This window comes from Mus caroli, chromosome 8, assembly GCF_900094665.2.
Source record: "Mus caroli chromosome 8, CAROLI_EIJ_v1.1, whole genome shotgun sequence".
In the NCBI taxonomy this organism is placed as follows: Eukaryota; Metazoa; Chordata; class Mammalia; order Rodentia; family Muridae; genus Mus; species Mus caroli.
The window spans coordinates 1,315,891-1,340,846 of NC_034577.1; the positions used below are offsets into that span (position 1 = coordinate 1,315,891).

General features: G+C 39.9%; 1 protein-coding gene across 1 annotated transcript in view; it reads right to left on the reverse strand.

The window, feature by feature from the left end:
• Nucleotides 1–2,918: 2,918 nt before the first annotated feature.
• The window catches only part of LOC110300074 (vomeronasal type-2 receptor 116-like), a 45,842-nt gene continuing 23,804 nt past the window's right edge, over nucleotides 2,919–24,956 (reverse strand). Inside the window, exons 4-5 of the mRNA XM_021170121.2 lie at nucleotides 9,414–9,537; nucleotides 2,919–3,841 (exon numbers count right to left, since the gene is read on the reverse strand). Coding sequence (XP_021025780.1) covers nucleotides 2,919–3,841; nucleotides 9,414–9,537 — 1,047 coding nt within the window. The remainder of the gene's footprint in view (nucleotides 3,842–9,413; nucleotides 9,538–24,956) is intronic.

Here is a 24,956-nt window from a genome sequence, read left to right on the forward strand (position 1 = left end):
GGGGGAGACTTTTGGCGTAGCATTGAAAATGTAAATGAAGAAAATACCTAATTAAAAAAAATAAAAAATAAAAATAAAAAAAGAAATTAAGCATCTTTGAAGCAGAAAAAACAAAGAATGTTTTCCATCTTTTGATTTTTATCAGTGAGGGTGTGTTTCTTGGAGAGAGCATAGAGTTGGATCTAGGTTTCCCCCCCTTAAATATATGAATAGATTGTATTTTCATTTTATAAGAATTATTTAGTTGCTGGGTGGGTGACATGTCTTTACTCCCAGCACTTGGGAGGCAGATACAGATGGATCTCTGTGAGTTTGAGGCCAGTGTGGTCTATAGAGCTAGGTCCAGGGCAGGCAGCGATACACAAAGAAACCCTGATTCAAAACTATTTAGAGCTTGAAATTTATAAGAATGTTGAGAGGTTTCATTGCTCCCTTTGCCCATCACATGTAAGCCTCTCCCACCATCAACATTTTTCCATTACAGTGCTGTGTGTGGTACAGTCCACAGTGACACATTCTCACCCAAAGTCTACACTTCACATTAGTGTTCATTATTTCTTCCTTGTTCTTCTTTATTAAATCAGGCTACCTTTCAACTTGCCCTCCCAACAGTCTTCCAAATGCTGCAGGTGTATGTGTGCCCACTTTACCAAACTTCCAAATGCTGCAGGTGTATGTGTGCCCACTGTGTACCAAACTGGGCTTCATATTTTGTGCCTTACATTAGGTAAGAATTGACAAATATGTAATGACCTCACTGAAATACCATACAGAGTAATTTCACAGCCCCTAGTCCTCCACACTCTTCCTAGTCACCTCTGTCAAGTGGTGGCCTTCCACCATTCTCCATGGAAGTTTCTTTTCAGGTTTTAATCCAGTCAATCAGTTTGCATCTCTCTCTCTCTCTCTCTCTCTCTCTTTTTTTTTTTTGTCAAGTTGAGGCCATTACTTGTAGATTATCATTGAGAAATATCGACAATTTTTTGTCATTTTTGTTGGTTAGATTATTGTTTGTTCTTTATATTGTCCCACATTAGTATCTGGTTTACTTTGTTAGATATAACGGGCTCCTTCCAGCTAGCCTGTTCATTAAATCCATTCTTTCCTGTGTGGCAATGTGATTGAAATTTCTTCTTTTGCTTACAGTATTCCTTTAGTGTCTTCTGCAGTGCTGGCTTGGTGGTCAGGGACTCCTTCAGTTGTGGTTATGTTGAAATGTCCTTATTTCTTTTCAAATTCAGAAGACCACTTGGCTTGCATAGTAGTCTTGACTAGCACTTACCTGCTTTTGAGACTTGAATTACATCATTTCATGATTTCTTGGTTCACGGTTGCTGATAGTACTCTGGTGCTTTGCTTTTGTAGGTGAGTTGGTGTTTTCCTTATATAGCATCTAACTCTGGTGCTTTGCTTTTGTAGGTGAGTTGGTGTTTTCCTTATAGCATCTAATACTGTTTCTTTGCTTTGTATCTTTGACATCTTGACTATAAGATGCCATTAAGAGGTTCTTCCCTGATTGCGTTAGTTTGGGGTTCTGAATGTCACTTATGTTTGAATGTTTGTTTCTTCTGGGCTTGGGAAAGCTTCTGCCTTAATGTTGTTGAATGGAAATGCTGTACCTTTGGTGTTTACTTCACTAGTCCTATGGGTTCTTGGGTTTGGTCTTCCTTGGACATTGCGGTTATGATAATTTACTTTTTGATTATTAGTGTCTATATGTATTATTTCTCCTCTCTTCTCTATCCTGATATTCTTTCTTCTGTTTTTTTGAGTCCATTGTCCATGCTTCTCATTATGCTTTTTTGGTTTTGTTGTTTTCATTTTTAACCCCTTTGGCCCTCCTCTTCTCAGCTTCATTGCTTAAGTTTTCTTTCATCTTGCTGAGTTTTTTCATCTATTTTGCTGCCTTTTTCTTTTGTATTGATGACTTTCTCTGTAGGTCCTGTATTGGATTAATTTTCCCATTGAATATTCACTTTCAGGTCATTGATCATTTTTTTAATAAGAAAACTTTGAAACACTCATCTGATATTTTACCTATCTCAGAACGTTGCCTTCCTTTTTAATGTTTTTTGTGTTTTGTGTTGTAAGCTACACATCTTCTGGTTTATGTGTCTCTTCTGGATTTTGGAGATGTAGTGGTGGTAGATGGTGGTGAATTTCATCAATAGCTTAGACCATAGGGAAAATAAGTGCCACAAATTCATTGATCTCTTTGCCAGTCTCCATAAATTCTGAAACCTCAGAAAGCTGACTGGACACATAATCTTCTTTCCTTTGTGATTTCTATTACATGTAGTAGGCTTTTTTTTTCTACTATGGTATAAGACAGTATAGAAGTTACTTAAAAAATTAAAAATAGAACATTATTGAATCTAACTATACCACTCTTGGGCACAGAGACCCAGAAGACATCTGTAAAGATATTTGCACATCCACGGTTGTTGTTGTACTTGCACAGTAGGTTCAAAAGGAAGAATGCTAGATATCTATCAACAGGTGGATTGATAAAGTAAGTATGGAACATATTTACAGTAGCATTTATTCAACCTTAAAAATGAATAAAGTCATGACATTTAAAAGGAAAATTATGGATTTGGAAATTGTTAAATTGTGTGACTAAAGCCATGGTCATAAGTATAAATATCGTATGTAGCTGGCATTCATTCTTTCTTCTCCCCAATCACATGAAAGTAGAAAGTAGCCAAGAGAGGGAAGAAAGTGAGGGAGCTGGGAAAGAGGGGGGTAATGAAACATACATATGAATATAGAAATAAAGATTGTTTTAAGATAAGGAACAAGAGGAGACAGATAGAGGGGATGGGGGTATTATCAGCTTGTTAGGGGGATGAATAGGAACAAAATATATGTATGAAAATGTAATAATGTTCTAACTTGAACAATAAATAAAAAGTTTATTAAGTCTTATAACTATAACTATAATGTATTTTGTCCCTGTGACCCTGAATAGAGTTCCTTTGTGGTCTTAACAAAATGATGTAGCACTTGGGGGCAAAGATACAGCCTAGAAGTCCTGCACTGGAGACCAAGATGGAGAAGACCTCCACAGCCACCATGACCTTTCCCTTGGTACTGTGGTAGACAGGGAGAAAGGTGACCCAGACGCTGCAGAACACCAGCATGCTGAATGTCAGGAACTTGGCTTCATTGAAAGTGTCGGGTAGATTCCTGGCCAGGAAAGCCATGGTGAAGCTTCCCAGGGCCAGCGCCCCCAGATATCCCAGCATACAGTAGAAGGCAGTGACTGAGCCCTTGTTACACATGATGACAATATGTTCACGTTCAGAATGTGTATCTGTGTCAATGAAGGGAGGAGAGTTTGCCAGCCAGATTCCACACAGGATAATCTGGATCAAGGTGCAGATGGGAACTATGAAGTTAGGTGCCCGTGTTACTAACAACCACCTGATTCTTCTTCCTGGAGCAGTGACCTTGAAGGCCAGAACCACAGTAATAGTTTTGGCCAAGACAGTGGAAACAGCCACTGTGAACACCATTCCAAATGTGGTCTGCTGTAGGATGCAAGTGGCTGTGTTGGGATGGCCAATGAAGAGAAAAGAACAGAGAAAACAGAGGTTAAGGGCGACCAGCAGGATGTAGCTGAGAGTGCGGTTATTTGCCTTCACAATAGGACTGTTTTTCTGCTTCAGGAAGATGCCAAGAACTAGAGCTGACGATGCAGAGAAGCACAAGGCTGTGCAGGACAGACCTATCCCCATGGGATCTTCATAACCCAGGAAGGTCATAGATTTTTGGAGGCAGTGGTCCCGTGCTGTGTTGGCATATTGATGGTCTAAGCACTGCATACATTGATCCACATCTGGTGAAATGTACATTTTTTGTTATTTCATGTTCTTTATTCTTTTGTTCACAGTCCCTCTTCTTCTCCCACTTATTTGAGTAGGTTAGCCTGATAGCCTTCCTTTGTTCCTTCAGGCATCAAATGAAAGAACATTATGCAGGGAATAATGCAACTACTGCATCATGACACGGACAAGTTATGATCTCTCCTCCTCGTTCAATTATATGTTGGTTTGAAGATTCTGATACCATCATTTTTCCCATTTCCAGAAACTTAGGAACATACACTGCATAGCTTCAGTTTTGTTCCAGTATTGACTCCCTATGAAGCATTTCCTGGACTGGGGACAGATGGCTCACCAGGTAAATGCACTTGCTACACAAGCCTGATGATGTGAGTTTGGATTCCCAGGACCCAGATAAAGGCTGGATGTAGCAGCACAAATGTCTGTAATCCCAGTTCACCCCTACAGTAAGATGGGAGACAGAGACAGAATTTGTCTCAGTAGCTCGTGGGACATCTAGCCTAGCTAATGCATCTGTGAAGAGACATGGTCTCAAGCAAAATAGAAGGGTGATGACTGACTCCCCAATTTTGTATGTGCACTATGGTATATGTACTCCCTCTCACATTGACTCTCTCTCTCTCAAAGTAAATGTAATGAGGTTTGAGCAGTAGTATTTTCTTTCAATCCTGGAGTCTTTATACTGTGTGTGTTTAAGTGAATATTTGTAGTTGTGCTAGTGCATATGTGTGCATGAATATGTATGCATGCTTGTATTTGTACACATGGCACCCAGAGGTCAACTTAAGGTACATTCCTCATGAGCCATCTAATTTGTTTTATAATATGTGGTCTCTCTGGGGATTGCTGATTAGGCTAGTCTGACGGGTCAGGGAGTGTCATGGATTTGCATTTGTGCCCCCCTCCCCCCATGCTGAAATTACAGGCACAGGCCACCACCACACCTGGTTTTTATGTGATTGTTTGTTGGAAGATCCTGTTATTAAGGTTGCAGTCCATGTCTGGAAAGCTCTCCTATTAGTCCTTACTGTCTGTACTTCCCACATAGTCTATGGCCAGATTATAGGTTCAACTTCCTCTTTCCTTACAAGAACCTGCCTAGCAAATAAAGTTCACCCTAAATAAAGTTGAGCTGTCTCACTGAAGCTTATCCTAGAAGTCAGTCTGACCATCTGTACTCACATCCTCTGGATCCAGCTTCCCCCACCCCCACTCTCTTTGTCCTTGACTGTCAATGGCCAGCAGCCCTGGGTGAGAAGGGAGGTTCACAATTGTTAAAAATTTACCAAAGCTCCCATGTTTATGGGTAAGAGCTTTACTTACTGAGCCATCTCCCCATTGCAATTCTCTCTTCTTTAGCCTATGCCTTGTTAAAAGATAGTAAATGTTAGATTTACAAATGATTCAGCTGACCTCAACAAAGACCACCAAACAAAATGTTAAGGAAGTGGGATATCACTTCCTCTCCACTCTAGGGTAAAAAGCCAAAGAGAAAGGAGACTCTCCAGAAACAACCCCAGTAAACCAAAGTTTTGGATGGGACATGTATATCTCATTCCTCTTCCCAAAGCCTAGGGGCCATCACTGAAGAGGAGGTAGAAAGGGTATAAGAGCAAAAACACTGAGGAGGAATGCTGCAGGACTATTTTCTGGACATGATATGGCAGCTACACCCATTAACTCATAGCAGATGTGTTTGCCTGAACAAGACTTGCGTAAGATTAAGACAGCTAACATTTTCATATGGATCAGGGAGGGGCTTATGAGCTCCCACTCTAGCCGAGGCTTGTGAGGAGTTTATGACTGGAGGAAGGAAAGTCAGTTTCCTTCTGGGATATTCCTGGTAAGTCAACCATTTTCTGGTACGTGTGTGTTTTAGCAGCACTAATTGGATTTAGTGGGTTATAAAATCAAAAGCGATCAAACAAGCAAAAAAATAAAGATGACATGAAATTGAGAAGGGGATATGGGAGGATCCATGTATAAAACTACTAGAGAACACATTTTAAAAATATTTTTGAGTGGCAGGTCCTAGAAGCAAACTGAGAAGGGATTCTGATGTTCTGTATGAAATAGATGCTGAGAAGGAACATGGTGACAGCTGTGTCAAGTTACTTATTAAAGTGGAAAAAGGGAGTAGATCATAGACAAAATCCACGGAGGGGGCTGGGAAATGTCTTAGTAAAATATATGCCATGTAAGTATGAGGACTTGCGTTCAATTCCCAGCACCCATATAAAAGCACAAGTACAGCTCCAGGCACCTATCATCTCAGAACTGGTTTGGCAGAGACAGGAAGGTCTCTCAAGCTCGCTAGCTAGCTAGTGTAAGCCAAATTAGGCTGCAGTTTCAGTGAAAGATCCTGTCTCAAAAAAAGAAGGTGGAGAGTGATACATCCATGCGTGTGCACGCGAGCAACACCTCACCCCTCCTCACCACTCTACTACTATCATCAGTATCACCACTGTGCTTGAGAAAGTAGAAAACTTGGTTTTCCTGTTTCTAAAGTCTATCCCATATACTAAGAATGCAAGGGTTCACAGAACACTCTAAACATCCACAGAAGCTGCCCTGAACTCTAATTCAGTGTATATCAACATACTCTGGTAGAAGCTAAAGGGTGCCTGTGGCGAGGGAGTTGTATTTTTAACCAAAATTATCCAGTTGGAGCCACAGGCAAGATTGTTTAGTTGGGGAAAGCACTTGCTTTGCAAGCCTAACAACTTGAGTTTTATTCCTGGACCTGCAAAAAGGTGAAAGGAGAGAACTGATCTCCCACAGTTGTCTTCTCATTTCCACTTGCATACCATGTGTGTTGTGGTGGTTTGAATAATAATGGTACCCATGGCTCATATATTTGGATACATAGTACCATCAGTGAATGGCAGTACTTGAGGATTGGAAGGTGTGATCTTGTCAGAGGGGCCACTGGGGGTAGGCTTTGAGGCTTTCAAAAGCCAAAGTCTGGCCCAGTGGCTCTCTTCCTGTTGCCTGCAGATCCAGATGTAGAACTCTGAGCTATTTCTTCAGCACCATATCTGTCAGTGTGCCATCAGGCTTCCTACATTGATGATAATGGACTAAACCTCTGAAACTAAGCAAGCCACAACAAATGCCTTATTTTATAGGTGTTATCATGGTCATTGTGGATCTTCACAGCAGTAGAACAGTATCCAAATCAGCAGTTGATAACAGGACTGAGATGTTGCTGTGACTGGCCTGACCATGTTTCTTGTAGGAATGTGAGGCCAAAACAGTGGTTGGATGATTTAAGCGGGGCTTAATGTGCCATCTTAGTTGGAGCATGGAAGATAGTGGTGCAGAGAGCAATGTAGCTTATGATGGCCTGACCCAAGAGGCTTCCCAGGAGAAGAACATTACTAACTAGCCTAGAGATTGCTCTTGTGATATTTTGGAGAAGAATGTGGCAGCTTTCTGGGTTTGTGTAAAACATAATCAGTCGGTGGATAAATTGAAGAAATTTAGATTAATGGTACTGGTAGAGGAGATTTCAAGACAGTCTAGTGTTTACTAGTATGAAGCCATATTGTATTTCAAAATGCAGTTAGTCCAATTTCCAAAGTTCCCATAGTCTATAACAGTCTAAATACTGTTTAAATGAAGTGAATACTGTCTAGTATTCACTGCTACATGGTTGTTAGTGGTCACCCTTATGCAGATCTATAATGAAAAGAAGTAATCTGAGCAAGGAAAAAACCAGAATGTATGGTTTGAGGAGATTATGAGCACCAGAAAATATAATGGTGCAAAGACCAGTGTTCAGGAGATAAAACATGTAAAGAAATGCCTGATGCTAAATAAATTAAGTGAGTGGTGACCTCAGGGAAAGATCTCACCCAGCTAAGCTTCCAAACTGTGGAAAGAAATTAAGGAAAAGCTAAAGCAGTAAAAGAAACCATTGACAAAAGAAAGCAAATAAAGATGTAGTTGAATGAGGGGGCCATGTTCCAGCCCCAGCAAATAACAGAGTGGTGGCAGTTTCACCCACATGGTTTTGGATTTAGAGTCAAGAATCCTTTCAAGGAGCTGTGGAATCTTCTCCCATAACTAAGAAAGTTACCAGGCTTGTTATAGGGGTGTCCCTTAATTGGGGCCCAAAGAGGCCACTGAGTGAAGCTGTGAAGATGAAGTCTAGATTATGTTGGAGACCCTCAGATAGTGGAAATGCCACAGTTGTGGGATATCTGCTGAGGGACACTGCTGACCAGATGTGGAATGAATCCAAGAGAGAAGTGTGTTGCAGACAACAAAGCTGAAAGGAGTTGGAGTACTGAAAAATACTTAGGTATCAGAAATGGGGATGCAGAATTTGGTTTGCTCTGCTGGTTTTTGGTCTTGCACTGAACCAGTATTTCTTCACTTTGGTCCTTTTCTTCCCTTTTGAAATGGTTATGTCATGTTATGTTGGAAGTATATGATCAGTATTTTGACATATTTTACTGGGGGTGACAGCTAAGAGATTGCCTTGAGTTTCAGAAGAGACTTTAACTTTGGACTTTTAAACAATATTGAGACTGTTATAGACTATGGGAACTTTGGAAATTAGACTAACTGCATTTTGAAATACAATATGGCCTCATCCTTGTGAGTGGTGAGTGGGGAGAGAATGGAATCTTTGTTCTGGGAGGAATTTCTTACCTAAACTTGTGGAGTTCAGTACTGTGGGGGAATTAAGACTCACAGAATGAGGTAAAAAGTGGTTCCCTTGAAGATGGATGAAAAATATTTTTAGATACCTCCTTGATTCTGAAGGAATAGAGAGCTGCCTATGTTTTAAGCCTGAAGGCAAATGTGAGAATTTTAAGAATGAGGGTGGCATATCATGTTTGTCCATCTTTCCTCTTTGGTCACAGATATTTGAAGGATTTGATCACACTTGACCATATTCAGAGATATATGGAGAAACACCCACTAAGGAAACATTTGCTCTGACTTCAGGGTAGTGAAAAATCTTAAAATAATCTTTTGTCTGTCTCATTCCAACCCCCCTCCCCCAGGAGCTCCTCCCAGTATGTAAAGGAGAGAGGAGTTTTAACTATTCTCACATTCAAATCACTCCTGTCAGTCACCTTTTGTGTACTGGAACCCGAATGAGGTAGCATGTGAATGTGAGTGTGAATGCACTGAGTCATTCTTTGTGTGTTGTCCATAACCTCAGTAGACAAGGAGAGGAGCACTGATGAAAGTCCTTTAAGCCCTGGGATAGCAATCAAAGACATCTGTGGCAAGGCAAGTTATTTGCTATAAAATTATTTTAAAAACAAGTTCTTATTATATAGCCCTGGCTGTCCTGGAACTTGTTATGTAAACCATGCTGGTTGGAAACTCAGAGATCTGCTTATCTCTGCCTCCTGAATGCAGAAGGTGTGCACCACTGCACTTAATATTCATTTTATTACTAATAAAACAACTTGGACTAGGGAGATAGATCATTGTAAAATGTTTTCAGTAAGTGTGAGAATCTGAGTTCAGAGGCCCTCAATCCTCATAAGAATGGGGCTCTACATTAGAAGTAGAGAATTTTTCCATACAGCACACACTTACCTGTCTCATTGGAAATTTCATTCTCTGGGCATGGAATGCAGTCAAAACAACAGATCACATTTCCTTCTTGGAGGGATTTTCTGAATCCAGGACCACAACTTTCACTGCATACGGACTGGGGAGTCTGAAGAAAATCAGACATGTGTAAGTTATAATTCTGATTTTTGCCTACCACTCTAGCAAGCATAGAACTGGATCATTAATGAACAGTTTTTCTATCCATAAATAACTGGATGTTGCTATTGCTTGTACATGACACATTCAATTAATGGTGATGACCTTTAACCTGTGGTGTGACTTGGACATGGTGAAGCCTTTAATTGGAGAGAGCTTAGGAAAATAGCTCAGCATGTAACACTCTTGCAAAGGTGCTGAATTTGGTTCCCAGAACCCATTTTACATGACTCAAAACGTCCTGTAACTCCAGATTCAGGAGATCAAATAGAATCTTTTGGCCTCCATGGGCACCTGCACTCAATTGGTAGATATTTGTGTATTCATACAAATAATGAAAATAAAACATTTTTTTAAAAGGAAAGGAAGTTATTGATTGGAGGTTTGTTATTGGGAGTAATATTGCAACAATGGCTTAATCCTACCTCTATTTTTGCTACCTGGATGCCATGAGGTAAGTGGCTTCTACTTCTACTAACCACACCATTGTACATCATTACAAATTCAAAAGTAACAGCTAATGGGTCTCTGATAGACACCTCCAAACTCATCCTAAAGATATGTTGTCAATAATGAAAACCCACAGCATTTACATACACATTGATAGTGAACATGCTTTAGTTACATACAGTAGATAAAATTCTCTTCCTTAAATTGGAAATATAAAATTTAAAAACTATATTCATGGTTCAGGGGATTCCTGGGTGTGATGATGGATTAAAAGACTCAGTGAAAGACTAGAGTCCCAGTAAGGAATAGTAGACTCTACTATTATTTAGCATAGAAAGGAAAAAAGAAATAAGCTTATTGGAATTTTTCTTTCCAAAAGAATAGCCAAGCTAGCACCAAGTTTCACCATCTTGTCTGCATCAGGTCAAGGACAAAGGTAGCAGCCAATGAGGTTCTTTCCCTTCTAGACATGGACACTAGAAAAACAGCAGGTGGAAATATTTTAACCCAGTGTACAGAGAGGCAAGCAGTGGGTGGCTTGATGACTGGAGCATAACCAGGTGAGTTTATGGAAGCTGAAAAGAGGCACAGGAGCTTGGAGTGGAGAATTTCCCTGGGCATCCTGGAGACAATTGCCTGCACAGAATATACCCCTGTCAATGCCTTGGTGAACTGCTGTAAGATATTTTATCTACTATTATTCATGCCCATAAAACATGTACTAATCTTCTCATTCATACTTTACTCTCTCTATTCTCATTTTCCCAATTCCCTCCTCATTTTACTACTTAATTATGGATGCTATTAGCTCTAAAAATCTGTGATGCATATTTTCTCTAATCAGTATTCTAATGATGCTATCTCTGAGCCATTGTAGGGAAACAAGAAAAATGTACAAGTGTCATCTAATGCAAGTTTACCTCAATATTTCTGTGAAATCACTGAATTTGTTATTGTCATTAACTCTTCTCCACCATAAACAGTAATTGATGGAAAGACATTACATGTTCAAAGATGGGCAGATTTAATACCATGAAAATAACTATTCCATCAATCTACGTATAGATTCAATGAAATCTCAATTAAAATCCCCATCGTATTCTTCACAGAAATAGGACTATCCTAAGTGTTATATGAAGTCACAAAAGGTCCTGGGTAGAAAAAATAACCTGAACAGGAAGAAAAAGTGCTGAAGGGAAAACAATTCCAAATCTTAAGATACATTACAGAGCCAAAGTCACAAGTCAATACAGTATTGACACAAAAACAGACACATCCACCACTGAAAGTTGAAGAGCCAAAAATGAGTACATGTAACTTCAGCTACTTAATATTTGACAAAAATTGAAAAACTAAAGCTGGAGAAAAGAAAGCACTTTAAAAAAATGGTGCCGGGGAAACTAGCTGTCCATGTTTAAAAGAAGAAAATTAGATCTGTGTCTATCATGCTGTACATTCTAATTCCAAATGGATCAAAATCTTGAACACTAAACCTGAAATATTCTAGAAGAAACCTGAAACTGCTAGAAGAAAATCTAGACAGCATCATATATGACATGAGTGTAGGAAAGGACTTTTGGAATATGACTTTATTTACCCCAAAATTAAGGTCAACAATTGACAACTCAAACCTCATAAAACTCAAACAGGTATGGGATGTGGAACAGTTGGAGGGTAGATTGGGGAAGGAAGAATAAAATATGGAGTGAAAATACAAGTTAATTAATTATAACAAAAAACTCAGACACTTGCAAACAGCTAAATGAAGAGGAAACTCTCAGAATGCTAAAAGTATTGGAGAGAATAGGAATTCAGGGCCCATACCCAAATATAATGCAAGCAATATGCAGCAAGTCAATAGCCAACATCAAACTAAATGGAAAGAAACTTGAAGCAATCCCACTAAAGTCAGGAACTAGACAAGGCTGCCCATTCTCTCCCTATCTATTCAATACAGTACTTTAAGCTCTAGTCAGAGCAATTAGGCAACAAAACAAATCAATGGGATATGCTGGGCGGTGGTGGTGCGCGACTTTAATCCCAGCACTGGGGAGGCAGAGGCAAGTGGATTTCTGAGTTCGAGGCCAGTGTGGTCTACAGAGTGAGTTCCGGGACAGCCAGGGCTACACAGAGAAACCCTGTCTCCAAAAAAACCAAAAAAACCAAAAAACCAAAAAAATCAAAAACAAAACAAAACCAAAATACAAAAAACAAAACAGAACAAAACAAAAAGATCAATGGGATACAAATTGGAAAGGAGGAAGTCAAGATATGACTATTTTCAGATGATATAGTATACAGCAAAGTGGCTGAATACAAAATTAACTCAAACAAATCAGTAGCTTTCCTCTACTCGAAGGATAAAGGGGCTGAGAAAGAAATTAGGGAAATGGCACCCTTTTCAATAGTCACAAATAATATGAAATATCTTGGTGTGATGCTAACCAAGCAGTGGGAGATCTGTATGACAAGAACTTCAAGTCTCTGAAGAAAGAAACTGAAGAAGACCTTAGAAGATGGAAAGATCTCCCATGCTCATGGATTGGCAGGATTAATATAGTAAAAAATGGCCATCATACCTAAAGTAATCTACAGATTCAATGCAATCCCTGTCAAAATTCCAAATCAATTCTTCACAGAGATAGAGCATTTCTCAAAATTTATCTGGAATAACAAAAAAAAAAAAAATCCAAAAACCATTCTCAACAATGAAAGAACTGGGGGAATCACCATCCCTGGCCTTAAGCTATACTACAGAGCAATAGTGATAAAAACCAACATGGTATTGGTACAGAGACAGATGGGTAGATAAATGGAATAGAATTGAAGACCCAGAAACGTGCCACACACCTATGGTCACTTGATCTTTGACAAAGGAGCCAAAACCATTCAGTGAAAAAAAGACAGCTTTTTTTTTCTTTCTTTGAGACAGGGTTTTTCTGTGTAGCCCTGGCTGTCCTGGAACTCACTTTGTGACCAGCCTGGCTTCAAACTCAGAAATCCACCTACCTCTGCCTCCCAGGTACTGAGATTAAAGGCATGTGCCACCACTGCCCCGCAAGACAGCATTTTCAACAAGTGGTGCTGGTTCAACTGGTGGTTAGCTAGTAGAAGAATGCAAATTGACCCATTCTTATCTCCTTGTACAAAGATCAAGTCTAAGTGGATCAAGGATACATAAAACCAGGTACGATGAATCTAATAGAAGAGAAATTGGGAATGAACCTCAAATACATTGGCACAGGGAAAAATTTCCTGAATAGAACACCAATGGCTTATGCTTTAGGATCAAGAATTGACAAATGGGACCTCATAAAATTGAAAAGCTTCTGTAAGATAAAGGACACTGTCAATAGGACAAAATGGTAATTCACAGATTGGGAAAAGATCTTTACCAACCCTACATCAGATAGAGGGGCTAATATCCAATATATACAAAGAATTTAAGAAGTTAGACTCCAGAGAACCAAATAACCCTATTTAAAAATTGGGTACAGAGCTAAACAGAGAATTCTCAACTGAGGAATCTCAAATGGCAGAGAAGCACTTAAAGAAATGCTCAACATCCTTAATCATCAGGGAAATGCAAATCAAAACAACCCTGAGATTCCACCTCACACCAGTCAGAATGGCTAAGATCAAAAAGTCAGGTGACAGCAGATGGTGGTGAGGATGTGGAGAAAGAGGGACATTCCTCCATTACTGTTGGGATTGCAGGTTGGTACAGCTACTCTGGAAATCAGTCTGGCAGTTCCTCAGAAAATTGGACATAGTACTACCTGAGGACCCAGCTATACCACTCCGGGGCATATACCCAGAAGATGTTCCAATTTGTAATAAGAACACATGCTCCACTATGTTCATAGCAGCCTTACTTATAATAGCCAAAAGCTGGAAAGACCCAGATGTCCCTCAACAGAGGAATGGATACAGAAAATATGGTATATTCTATCCTCAGCTGACAGCATATGCTGGCGAAGATGTGGCAAAAGAGGAACACTCCTCCATTGCTGGTGGGATTGCAAACTGGTACAACCACTCTGGAAATCAGTCTGACACTATTGCTGATGCCAAATGCTTGGTGACTGGAGCCTGACACAGCTGTCTTCTGACAGGCTCTGCCAGAGCTGAGCCAATACAGATGTAGATGTACACAGCCAAACACTGGACTGAGCTCAGGGACCCCAATGGGGAAGTTTGGGCAAAGACTGTAGGAGCTGAAGGAGTTTGCATCCTCACAGGAGGAACAACAATATCAACCAACTAGACCACTCAAAGCTCCCAGGTACTAAACTACCAACCAAAAAGTATACAGGGGATACCCATGGCTCCCCCTGGATAAGTAGCAGAGAATTGCCTTATCTGGCACCACTGGAAGGCTTGATGACCCAAGATAGGGGAATGCTAGGCTGCTGAGGCAGGAGTGAGTGGGTGGGAGGGGCAGCACCCTCATAGAGGCAGATGGGAGGGAGGAGGTGATAGGGGGCTTATGGAGGAAAAACTGGGAAGGGTGATAACATTTGAAATGTAAATAAATAAAATAACTAATAAAAAGTGAAAAAAAATTAGCCAGTTTGAAAAATAGTAGACTTTCAACCAAAATTAATCAAAACTGATGAGAAGAACAGTTCACACTCACCAAAGGAAAAATTCACCTAGCTGAGACATCAGTTATGAATACTTACTCTCCCAAGTGCAATGACACCCGCATTCATAAAAGAAACATTATTAAAGTTTATTCACACATTGAATTCCATGCATTAATAGTGGGAGACTTCAACACCCACCCTTACCAATGAGCGGGGCATCTAGACAGAAACCAACATTATGCCTGAAATGAACCAAATAACCTTGTCAGCAGTTCATGGAATATAATTGGTCACAAAGCAAGCCTCAACAGATACAAGAAAATTGAGATAAATCCTTTTACCTTATTAGACCTTCATGGATTTAAGCTGAACTTCAACAATGACAGAAACAACAGAAAGCCTGCCAACTGGTCTGCAGGTGCTGAGTCCCATTTTGGTGTTGCTATGGGACTGAACTGCTGAGAAAGAAGATGAAGCTCACCCCTAAAGAACTTTTGCTAAACATGTCTACTTCTCCCATATCCTAATGACTTTTCTCTTCCACTACTTCTGCTGGGTGGTGGGCTGGAGGAGAGGTTGAACCCTTATTAAAAGTAGTTTGCAAAAAAGTATGCTTATAAACTCCCCTTCATGTTAAAAGTCTTGGAGAGCTTAGAGATACAAAGTGTTTACCAAAACATATTAAAGGCAATATATAGTAAGCTAATAGCCAATATAAAATTAAGTGGAAAGAAACTTTAAGTGATTAACTAAAATCAGGGACATGACAAGGCTGTACACTCTTTCTGTATATATTTAATGTAGCACTTGAAGTTTTAGCTAGAGAATAACACAACTAAAGGATATCAAAAGGATAAAAATTGGAAAGGAAGTGGTCAAAATATTGCTATTCGCATATAATATGATAGTATACATAAATGACTCAAAAAATTTACCGGGAAACTCCTACAGTTAATAAACACCTTTAGCCAAGTGGCTAAAAACAAACAAACAAAAAATGTAAAAAAATCAATACCCTCATTTATACAAACAATAAATGAGCTGAGAAAGAAATTAGGGAAACAATACCCTTCACAATAGTCACAAATTATCATACCTTGGTTTGACTCAAACCAAGCAAGTGAAAGATCTGTATGACAAGAACTTCAAGTCTTAAAGAAAATGAGGAAGATATCAAAAGATGTAAAGATCTTCCATGCTCATGCATTGGTAGGATTAACATAGTAAAAATGGCCATATAACCAAAAGTAATCTACAAATTAATGAAATTTGCATCAAAATTACAAAACAATTCTTTAAAGACAGTAAAATACCAATACTCAACTTCATATGGAAAAACAAAAACCCAAGATAGCTAAAACAATCCTGTTGTTGGACTAATTGAATATCTGCATGTAGAAGAATTCAGCTAGATCTGTATTGATCACCTTGCACAGAATTTAAGCCCAAATGAGTTAAGGACCACAACATAAATCCAGTTATACCAAATCTAGTACAAGAGAAGTGGCACAAGATACAACTTCCTGAACAGAACACCAATAGCTCAGGCACTAAGATCAAGAATTCTTCTGTAAGGCAAAGGATGCTGTCAGTAGGACAAAATGTCAGCCTATGGAATGGGAAAAGACCTTAATCAATCCTACATCTGACAGAGAGCTGATATCCAAAAATATATGAAGAACTCAAGAAATTTGACAACAAACCAAATCACCCAATTTAAAATGGGGTACAGAGCTAAGCAGAATATTCTCAATAGAGTAATCTCTAATGTCCAAGAAGCACTCTGTGAAGTGGTCAGCATCCTTAGTCATCAGGGAAATGCAAATCAAAGCAACTCATATTCAATCATACCTATGTCAGAATGGCTGATTTTAAAAACTCAAGTGATAGCTCCTGATGGTGAGGACACGGAGCAAAGGGAATACTAGTACATTGCTGGTGGAAATGTAAACTTGTAAAGCCACTTGGGAAATCAACTTGTCAGTTTCTCAGACAATTGGAAATATTTCTACCTTAAGACCCAGCTATACTATTACAGGGAATATATGCAAAATATCCCCCATCATACCACAAGGATACTTTCTCAACTATGTTCATAGCAGCTTCATTTGTAATAGCCAGAAACTGGAAACAATCTAGATGTCCCTCAACTGAAGAATGAATAAAGAAAATGTAATACCTTTACACAATGGAATGCAATTCTGCTATTAAAAACATGGACCCCATAAAATTTGCAGACAAATAGATGGAACTAGAAAAGATCATCCTTACTGAGGTAACTTAGAACTAGAAAGCCGCACATGGTAAGCAGTCACTTATAAGTGGATAATAGCCATCAAACACAAGATAACCACACTATAATCCATAGACACAAAGAAGCTAAGTAACAAGGAAACCTAAGGGAGGTGTGTGTGTTGAATCTCACTGAGAATGGGAAATACCATAGATATTGGGGGTGAATGGATGGAGGGAACTTGGTAGGAGCCAGGGTGTGGAGGGTAACAGGAGGGATCAGTTGCAGGGAGGAGAGAGGTAGAGAAGACTAGAAGAGGGAGCTGGGATTTGCAGTGGGTGTGGGGCATCTCTGGTAGGAGCAAAAATCTTAGGAGAAAGGAAACCCCAGCAGTCTATGAGCATGACCCTAGCTAAGGCTCCTAGCAATAGTGGATATGGAACATGAAATAGCTACTGTCTGTAACCAGCAAAGACTTCCAATGGAGGACTGGGGACACAGCCACAAAACCTTCGATCTACAATTTGTCCTGCCTTCATGGTGTGCAGAGATAAACATGGAGCAAAATATGAAGGAATGGCAAACCAATGATTGCCCCATCTTGGGTCCCATGCCTTGAGAGAGCCCACCTATGACAATATTAAGGGTATTCTGGTATACTTGCATACAGGGGCCTAGCATAACTGTCATCTAAGAGGATTCACCCAGCAGCTGATGGAAACAGAAGCAGAGGCCATTAGCCTAGCATTAGCTAGAGCTCAGGGAATCTTGTGGAAGAGAGGGAGGAAGGACTAAAGGAGCCAGAGAGGTCAAGGAAACCACAAGGAAACCAACAGAATTAACTAACCTTGTAGGACCATTGAAAGGCAGCCTGGTTCTTGGTTGAACACAGGCTAGAAACCATGGTGATCCTCAACTGTCGGAAGGCATTTTGCCTTGCTCCTGGGCACATGGCTCCTGTCATGAAGCTACAGTCTTCCACCCCCATACCCCTCCATAGATTTGTGGCCATCAGTCACAGGCAATACCCCAAGCCCCTCCACAGGTACAGGATGTGACCTGTAGTCACATAGCCTCAAGACAGATCTCCATTTTAATGAGGTTCCTAAAGGCCTAGAGGATTTCGCCAACCAAATCTCCTTTCCAGACACACCTCTCTGCAAAATATATTTAACCTCAGGCCTACCCCGAGAAGTGGGGTATGGTTTTACTCATCCACTTTTTGCCATGACAATAAATGCCTTAAAACCATGGGCTGTCTCTTTTCATTGGGATTCGCCATGGGGAACTATGGAGAAAGTCTTCACTTAAAGAGTTTAACCTCCCATAGAAGGCCTCTCTACACTCCCAAGCCAAGCCTGACACCAGTGACAAGCAAAGGACTCATCCCCGTGGGTTCCAACTGGAGCTCCCCTTTTTTCCCTCTCAGCCCCAGGCTAAATACAGCCCTCAGGGCCTGACTGCATTTTCTGCTCTTCCATGCCTTCCAGAGGCACCTGAGTGCCCAAGAGCCTGAGAACCAGATGGCCGCAGCCTTCTTGCAGGCCTGGGGACGCCCAAGCCAGCTCTGGCTGTCCCCAGCACCTTAGACTATGCTCTCTGGAGCTGTGTCCTGTGGCTTCATCCTAGCCCGACACCCTCCTGGTGAGTTCATGGGGTAAGCAAGGTCAAAACTCCCACATCCTGTTTTCATGATCAGCCAAGCCCTGTGTCCATCTTGTTTTTAGATGTAGAGTCAAGGCTTTTATACAAATCTTTGGCTGCCCTGAAACTCACTATATAGACTAGGATGGCCTCAAATTCACAGAAATCCACAGGCCTCTGCTTCCTGAGTGCTGGGATGCCTACTTCTCTCACTCTTTTGAAAATAAGCAGGCATATGAATTCCAAGAGACTGTAACATGTACAGGTCTGACATGGGTTTGTATCACACAGAATACTTGAGCGGAGAGAAGAAGACATGCACCACCATCCATAACTCAAAAACTATCTCCAGTTAAGAGCCACTTGCAAGTCTAAACAGTTTTCTCCAAGTGAGTCTCATGGTGGGAAACAAAGTACTCTTAAGTGTAGGTAGGCTCTATTGCGTCCAAAGTTAGTACCACCATCCCCACAAAGTGCAAGGCCCAATGACTTGGTCAAAGATGACACTCTGGCTTCAGCTAGGCATGGCAGAATAAACAAAAGGATTTCTGGAGGATATATCAAAGCTTGCTCTCAGTACTCTTCAGACCTGTGAAATTGTTTTCTGTATTCCAAAGGGAGTCACTCCTCTTATCTTTCTTTGGCTCTGTCAAAAAGGACATGTGTAAGCTTAGATTTTTCCAAGCCTATATTATTCAGAGTTCTAGAACAATTCAACCTTTTCTCTAGCCCACAGAACAGAGATAGGGGAAAAAGAATGTTTATAGGAAAAGGGGGTTGTGGGTCTGTTTATAAGTAGTTCTTTGGGGGTGATTCCATTCTTTGATGTTAAGATATCAGCAGTCCAATAGCAACACCAAACATGAATCAGTAGGAGGGATTCAATTCAGCAGAAACTGCAAGGCTCCACCAAATCAGCAGATAAGGCAAGAATCAGCTGGGATAACACATGAAGTTCTTGGGTGCATTTCTCTCTATGAAATGAACACCAGTGAAGACCAGCAAAGACCAGTGATGACCAGTGAAGACCAGCAAAGAACACTGAAGACAAGTGAAGCATTGACTCATATATACTACTTTGGAACATATACTCCAAAGAGTCTAAAATGAAAGGGGATCCAAATTCCTTTTCTTGGGCTGGTAAGATGGCTCAATGGGTAAGAAGCAGATCCAGAGTTCAAATCCCAGCAACCACATGGTGGCTCACAACCATCCATAATGAGATCTGACTTCCTCTTCTGGAGTGTCTGAAGACAGCTACAGTCTTATATTATACTTACATATAATAAATAAATCTTAAAAAAAACCATCATCCTCCAAATTCCTTTTCTTTATCGATGCTAAAGAATTGAAATAGGAAATCAGGGGATTCTAGGCAAGAGGTCTCAAAAGTGTAAACTGTACCACCAAGCTCATTTTTATTGTTACATTTCCCTTCATAGTAAATTACAAGTTTACATTTAATAAAGGAAGTCTGATTATTCATAGGCTAGCATATTTAAGGTTACATGAAGCACAACAATGTTATTTTTCTTCTGAAAAATGTCTGAGGTACAGGAACACCATTTAACCTAACAATTCTTCAGAAATTGGTGAAGGTGAAAGGTATTTCTTTCTGTGTTTCTTTTCACATTTGTTGGCATTCCACATTTCCTTCTTGAGAAACAGCAGCATTAGCTGTTCCCATGCCTGTGCCCACAAATTCATTAAGTCTTCACATAAGCTTAATTCAACCCCCAACAGTCTAAGTCAATATACCATTGAGATCCATGTTTACTGCTGCACTATTCATAATAGTTAACTGATGGAATCAGGCTAAATACCAATCTAGAGCTAAAGAAAGCATGGTTCTTATACACAATAGGATTTCATGTATCTATAACAAAAAGTAGAATAATGGCTATTGTAGGAATAAATAGGATTGGGAGTTAATGTTTTAAGTAACTTAAGTGAGACTTTGAATGACATGTATTGCATGTTTTCTCTTATATGTGAACCCAGGATTTAACTTTAATTGTTTATGATTACTTTTCTGTTTGTTGTATGTATGTGGTGCATGTATGTGTTGCATATGTTCACAGGTACATGTATGTGCATGAAGGCTAGAGGAATATATTCAGTGTCTGGCCTATCAATCTTTTTCCTCTGAGACTTTCCCTGAAACTGGGGTTTACCATTAAACTAGACTGGTTGACCAACAAGCCTCAGTGACCCTTCTTTCTTTGGGAAGTTCTACACTACAAGGTTTTAGATGTGCATGGCCATCTCCAGCTTCTTTACCTGTGCTTTTTTTTTTTTTTTAAATAGTCCTTATGATAGCATGGCCATCACACATACACTGATCCATCTCCCTAGGCATACATGTTAATTTTTGTGTACGTGTATATGTGTATGTTTATGGGGAGGTATGGATCATGGAACTAGAAAACGCACCATTGGAAAGGAAGAAGACAGCCTAATCAAAAGTGTCTGATAGGTTAAAGAATATGTATCGCCTGCAAGCAGAAGCAGATGTTTGTAGAGAAGAAGAGTGCTATCAGGAGGTGGACAGGGGATGAGGGAGAGGAGTGGGGGAAGAGGACAAGTAGAACACAGTATGGATGAAGATGCCTCAAGGAACTCTTTATTTTGAGTGATAATTACAAAAACAGTGGAAAGACTCTGCCTCTTCATGTGGCCCCAGCTTAACTTTTCCCAATAATCCATCAGGCTTCCAATCGAACCTATCTCTACTGCTTCTGCTGATACCAGGAAAGCATTTTCTAACAGGAAGGCCCAGTGGTCTGAAAAAAATGCTGGAATTAAGCAACATCACAAGTGAACCAAGCAGATATCTTAAAAACATTTCACTCAGACACAAAAGAATATACAATTTTTCATAGCAGTTGATGGAATGTGCACCAAAATTATCCATATATTTGGACAGAAGGCAAGTCTCAATAGATATAAGAAAATTGACATAACAATCTCTATTCTATCTGACCACCAAGGTCTAAAGCTTGATATCAAGAACATAAAGTATACAAATTTAGGGAAACTGAACAACTCTCCACTGATTGAAAAATGGAATCAGGAAGGAATTTAAAAAGATTTTATAATTGAATGAAAATAAAATGACAACATAACCAAACATATCCAACACAAAGAATGCAGTCTTGAGAGCTCTAAGTGGCTACATCAAAAAATTGAAGAGCTCTCACATTAGAAATTTAATAGCAAACCTGAAAGCATAGAATTAAAAGAAGAAATAACATCTAAAAGAAATATATGCCAGGTGCCAGTACTGGGCCACCTTGGGCCCGACCACGGGCAGTCCCACAGTCTCAAGAGGACTCTCCACCCCACAGGCGTCTTAGCACGCCCAGGATCTTAGGATTACTGGTGAGTGATACACAACATCTGTTCCAACAGAACCAGGGGTGCCTGGGGCCAGCTGGAGCATGGACACAGGACCCTGTCCGACCAGTGGCTCAGGTTCCTTCTGGTCAGCGCTGGTCTACCTTGGTTTAGAACTCAGTGGTCAGCCCCATGATCCCCACAGGAGATACCACTTCCAAGCGCTCTAACACATCCAGGATCTTAGGATCCCAGGAACCCAAGATTGCAGGAACTTGGTCACACCAGGATCTCAGGGTCTCAGAGGAAGTTTGACTCCCAAGAACTCTGACACACCCAGAATCTCAGCATCACAGGATCACAAAATCACAGGATCACAAAGAAACCTGGACTCTGAGAAGTCCTGACTCAACTGGGATTGCAGGAAGGACAGGCTCCAATCAGATATATTGAGGGCAGGGATAACCACTTGAGATAATCAGATGGCAGGAGGCAAGCATAAGAACAGAAGCAACAGAAATTGAGGTTACTTGGCATCATCAGAATCCAACTCTCCCACCATAGCAAGTCTTGTATACTCCATTACAACAGAAAAGGAAGATATGGATCTAAAATCACTTCTCAGGATGATGATGGAGGACTATAAGAAGGACATAAATAACTTAAAGAAATACAGGAGAACACATACTATCAGGTGAAAGAATTGAACAAAACCATCCAGGATCTAAAAATGGAAGTAGAAACAATAAAGAAATCACAAAGGGAGACAACTCTGGAAATAGAAAACCCAGGAAAGAAGTCCAGAGCCATAGATGCAAGCATCACCAACAGAATACAAGAGATAGAAGAGAGAATCTCAAGTGCAGAAGATACCATAGAAAACATTGACACAACAATCAAAGAACATGTGAAATGGAAAAAGATACTAACCCAAAACATCCAGGAAATCCAGGACACAATGAGAAGACCAAATCTAACGATAATAGGTATAGACAAGAAGGACGATTTCCAACTTGAAAGGTCAGTAAATATCTTTAACAAAATTATAGAAGAAAACTTCCTCAACCTAAAGAAAGAGATGCCCATGAACATACAAGAACCCAGCAGAACTCCAAGTAGTTTGGACCAGAAAAGAAATTCCTCCTGTCACATAATAATCACAGCACCAAATCCACAAAACAAAGAAAGAATATCAAAAGCAGTAAGGGAAGAAGGTCAAGTAACACATAAAGCCAGACTTATCAGAATTACACCTGACTTCTGCCCAGAGAGTATGAAAGCCAGAAGATCCTGGGCAGATCTCATACAGACCCTAAGAGAGCACAAATGCCAGCCCAGGCTACTATACCCAGCAAAATTCTTAATCACCATAAATGGAGAAACCAAGGTATCCCATGACAAAACCAAATTCATACAATATCTTTCCACAAATCCAGCCCTTCAAAGGGTAATAAAGGGAAAACTCCAACACAAGAAGGGAATCTATGATCTAGAGAAAGCAAGAAAGTAATCTTTCAACAAACCTAAAACAAGAACCTAAAACATGAACAAAATTCCAATTCTAACAACAAAAATAACAGGAAGCAACAATTATTTTTCCTTAGAATCTCTTAATATCAATGGACTCAATTACCCAATAAAAAGACATAGACTAACAGACTGGTTACATAGACAGAACCCAACATTTTGCTGCATACGGGAAACCCGCCTCAGTGACAAAGGCAGACACTACCTCAGAGATAAAGGCTGGAAAACAATTTCCCAAGCAAATGGTCCCAAGTTAAAAGCTGGAGTAGCTATTCTAATATTGAATAAAATCGACTTTTAACCTAAAGTTACCAAAAAAGATAAGGAGGGACACTTCATACTTGTCAAAGGTAAAATTTACCAAGATGAACCCTCAATTCTGAACATCTATGCTCCAAATGCAAGGGCATCCACATTCATTAAAGAAACTTTAGTAATGCTCAAAACACACATTGTATTGCACACAATAATAGTGGGAAACTTCAACATCCCACTCTCATCATTAGACGGATCCTGGAAACAGAAACTAAACAGGGACACAGTGAAACTAACAGAAATTATGTAACAAATGGATTTAACTGATATGTATAGAACATTTTTATCCTAAAACAAAAGGATATACCTTTTTCTCAGCACCACATGGTACTTTCTCTAAAACTGACCATATAATTGGTTACAAAACAGGCCTCAACAGATACAAAAATATTGAAATTATCCCATGCATCCTATCAGATCACCACGGACTAAGGCTTATCTTCAATAACAACATAAATAATAGAAAGCCAACATACACATGGAAGCTGAACAACACTCTACGCAATAATAACTTGGTCAAGGAAGGAAGAAAAAAAGAAAGAAATTAAAGATGTTTAGGAGTTTTGTGAAAATGAAGCCACAACATATCCAAACTTATGGAACACAATGGAAGAAGTCATAAGAGGAAAATTCATATCTCTAAGTGCCTCCAAAAAGAATCTGGAGAGAGCACACACTAGCAGCTTGACAGCACACCTAAAAGCTCTAGAACAAAGGGAAGCAAATTCACCCAAGAGGAGTAGACAACAGGAAATAATCAAACCCAGGGCTGAAATCAGCCAAGTGGAAACAAAAAGAACTCTATACAAAGAATCAACCAAACCAGGAGCTGGTTGAGAAAATCAACAAGATAGACCAACTCTTAGCCAGACTCACTAGAGGGCACAGGAATAGTATCCTAATTAACAAAATCAGAAATGAAAAGGGAAACATAACAATAGCATCTGAGGAAATCCAAAAAATTTATCAGATCCTTCTACAAAAGCCTATACTCAAAAGAACTGGAAAACCTGGATGAAATGGACAATTTTCTAGACAGATACCAGGTACCAAAGTTAAATCACCATCAGATTAACAATCTAAACAGTCCCATATCCTCCAAAGAAATAGAAACAGTCATTAATAGTCTCCCAAACAAAAAAAGCCCAGGACCAGATGGGTTTAGTGCAGAGTTCTATCAGACCTTCGAAGAGCACATAATTCCTATACTTCTCAAGCCATTGCACAAAATACAAACAGAAGGTACTCTGCCAAAATTCGTCCTATGAAGCCACA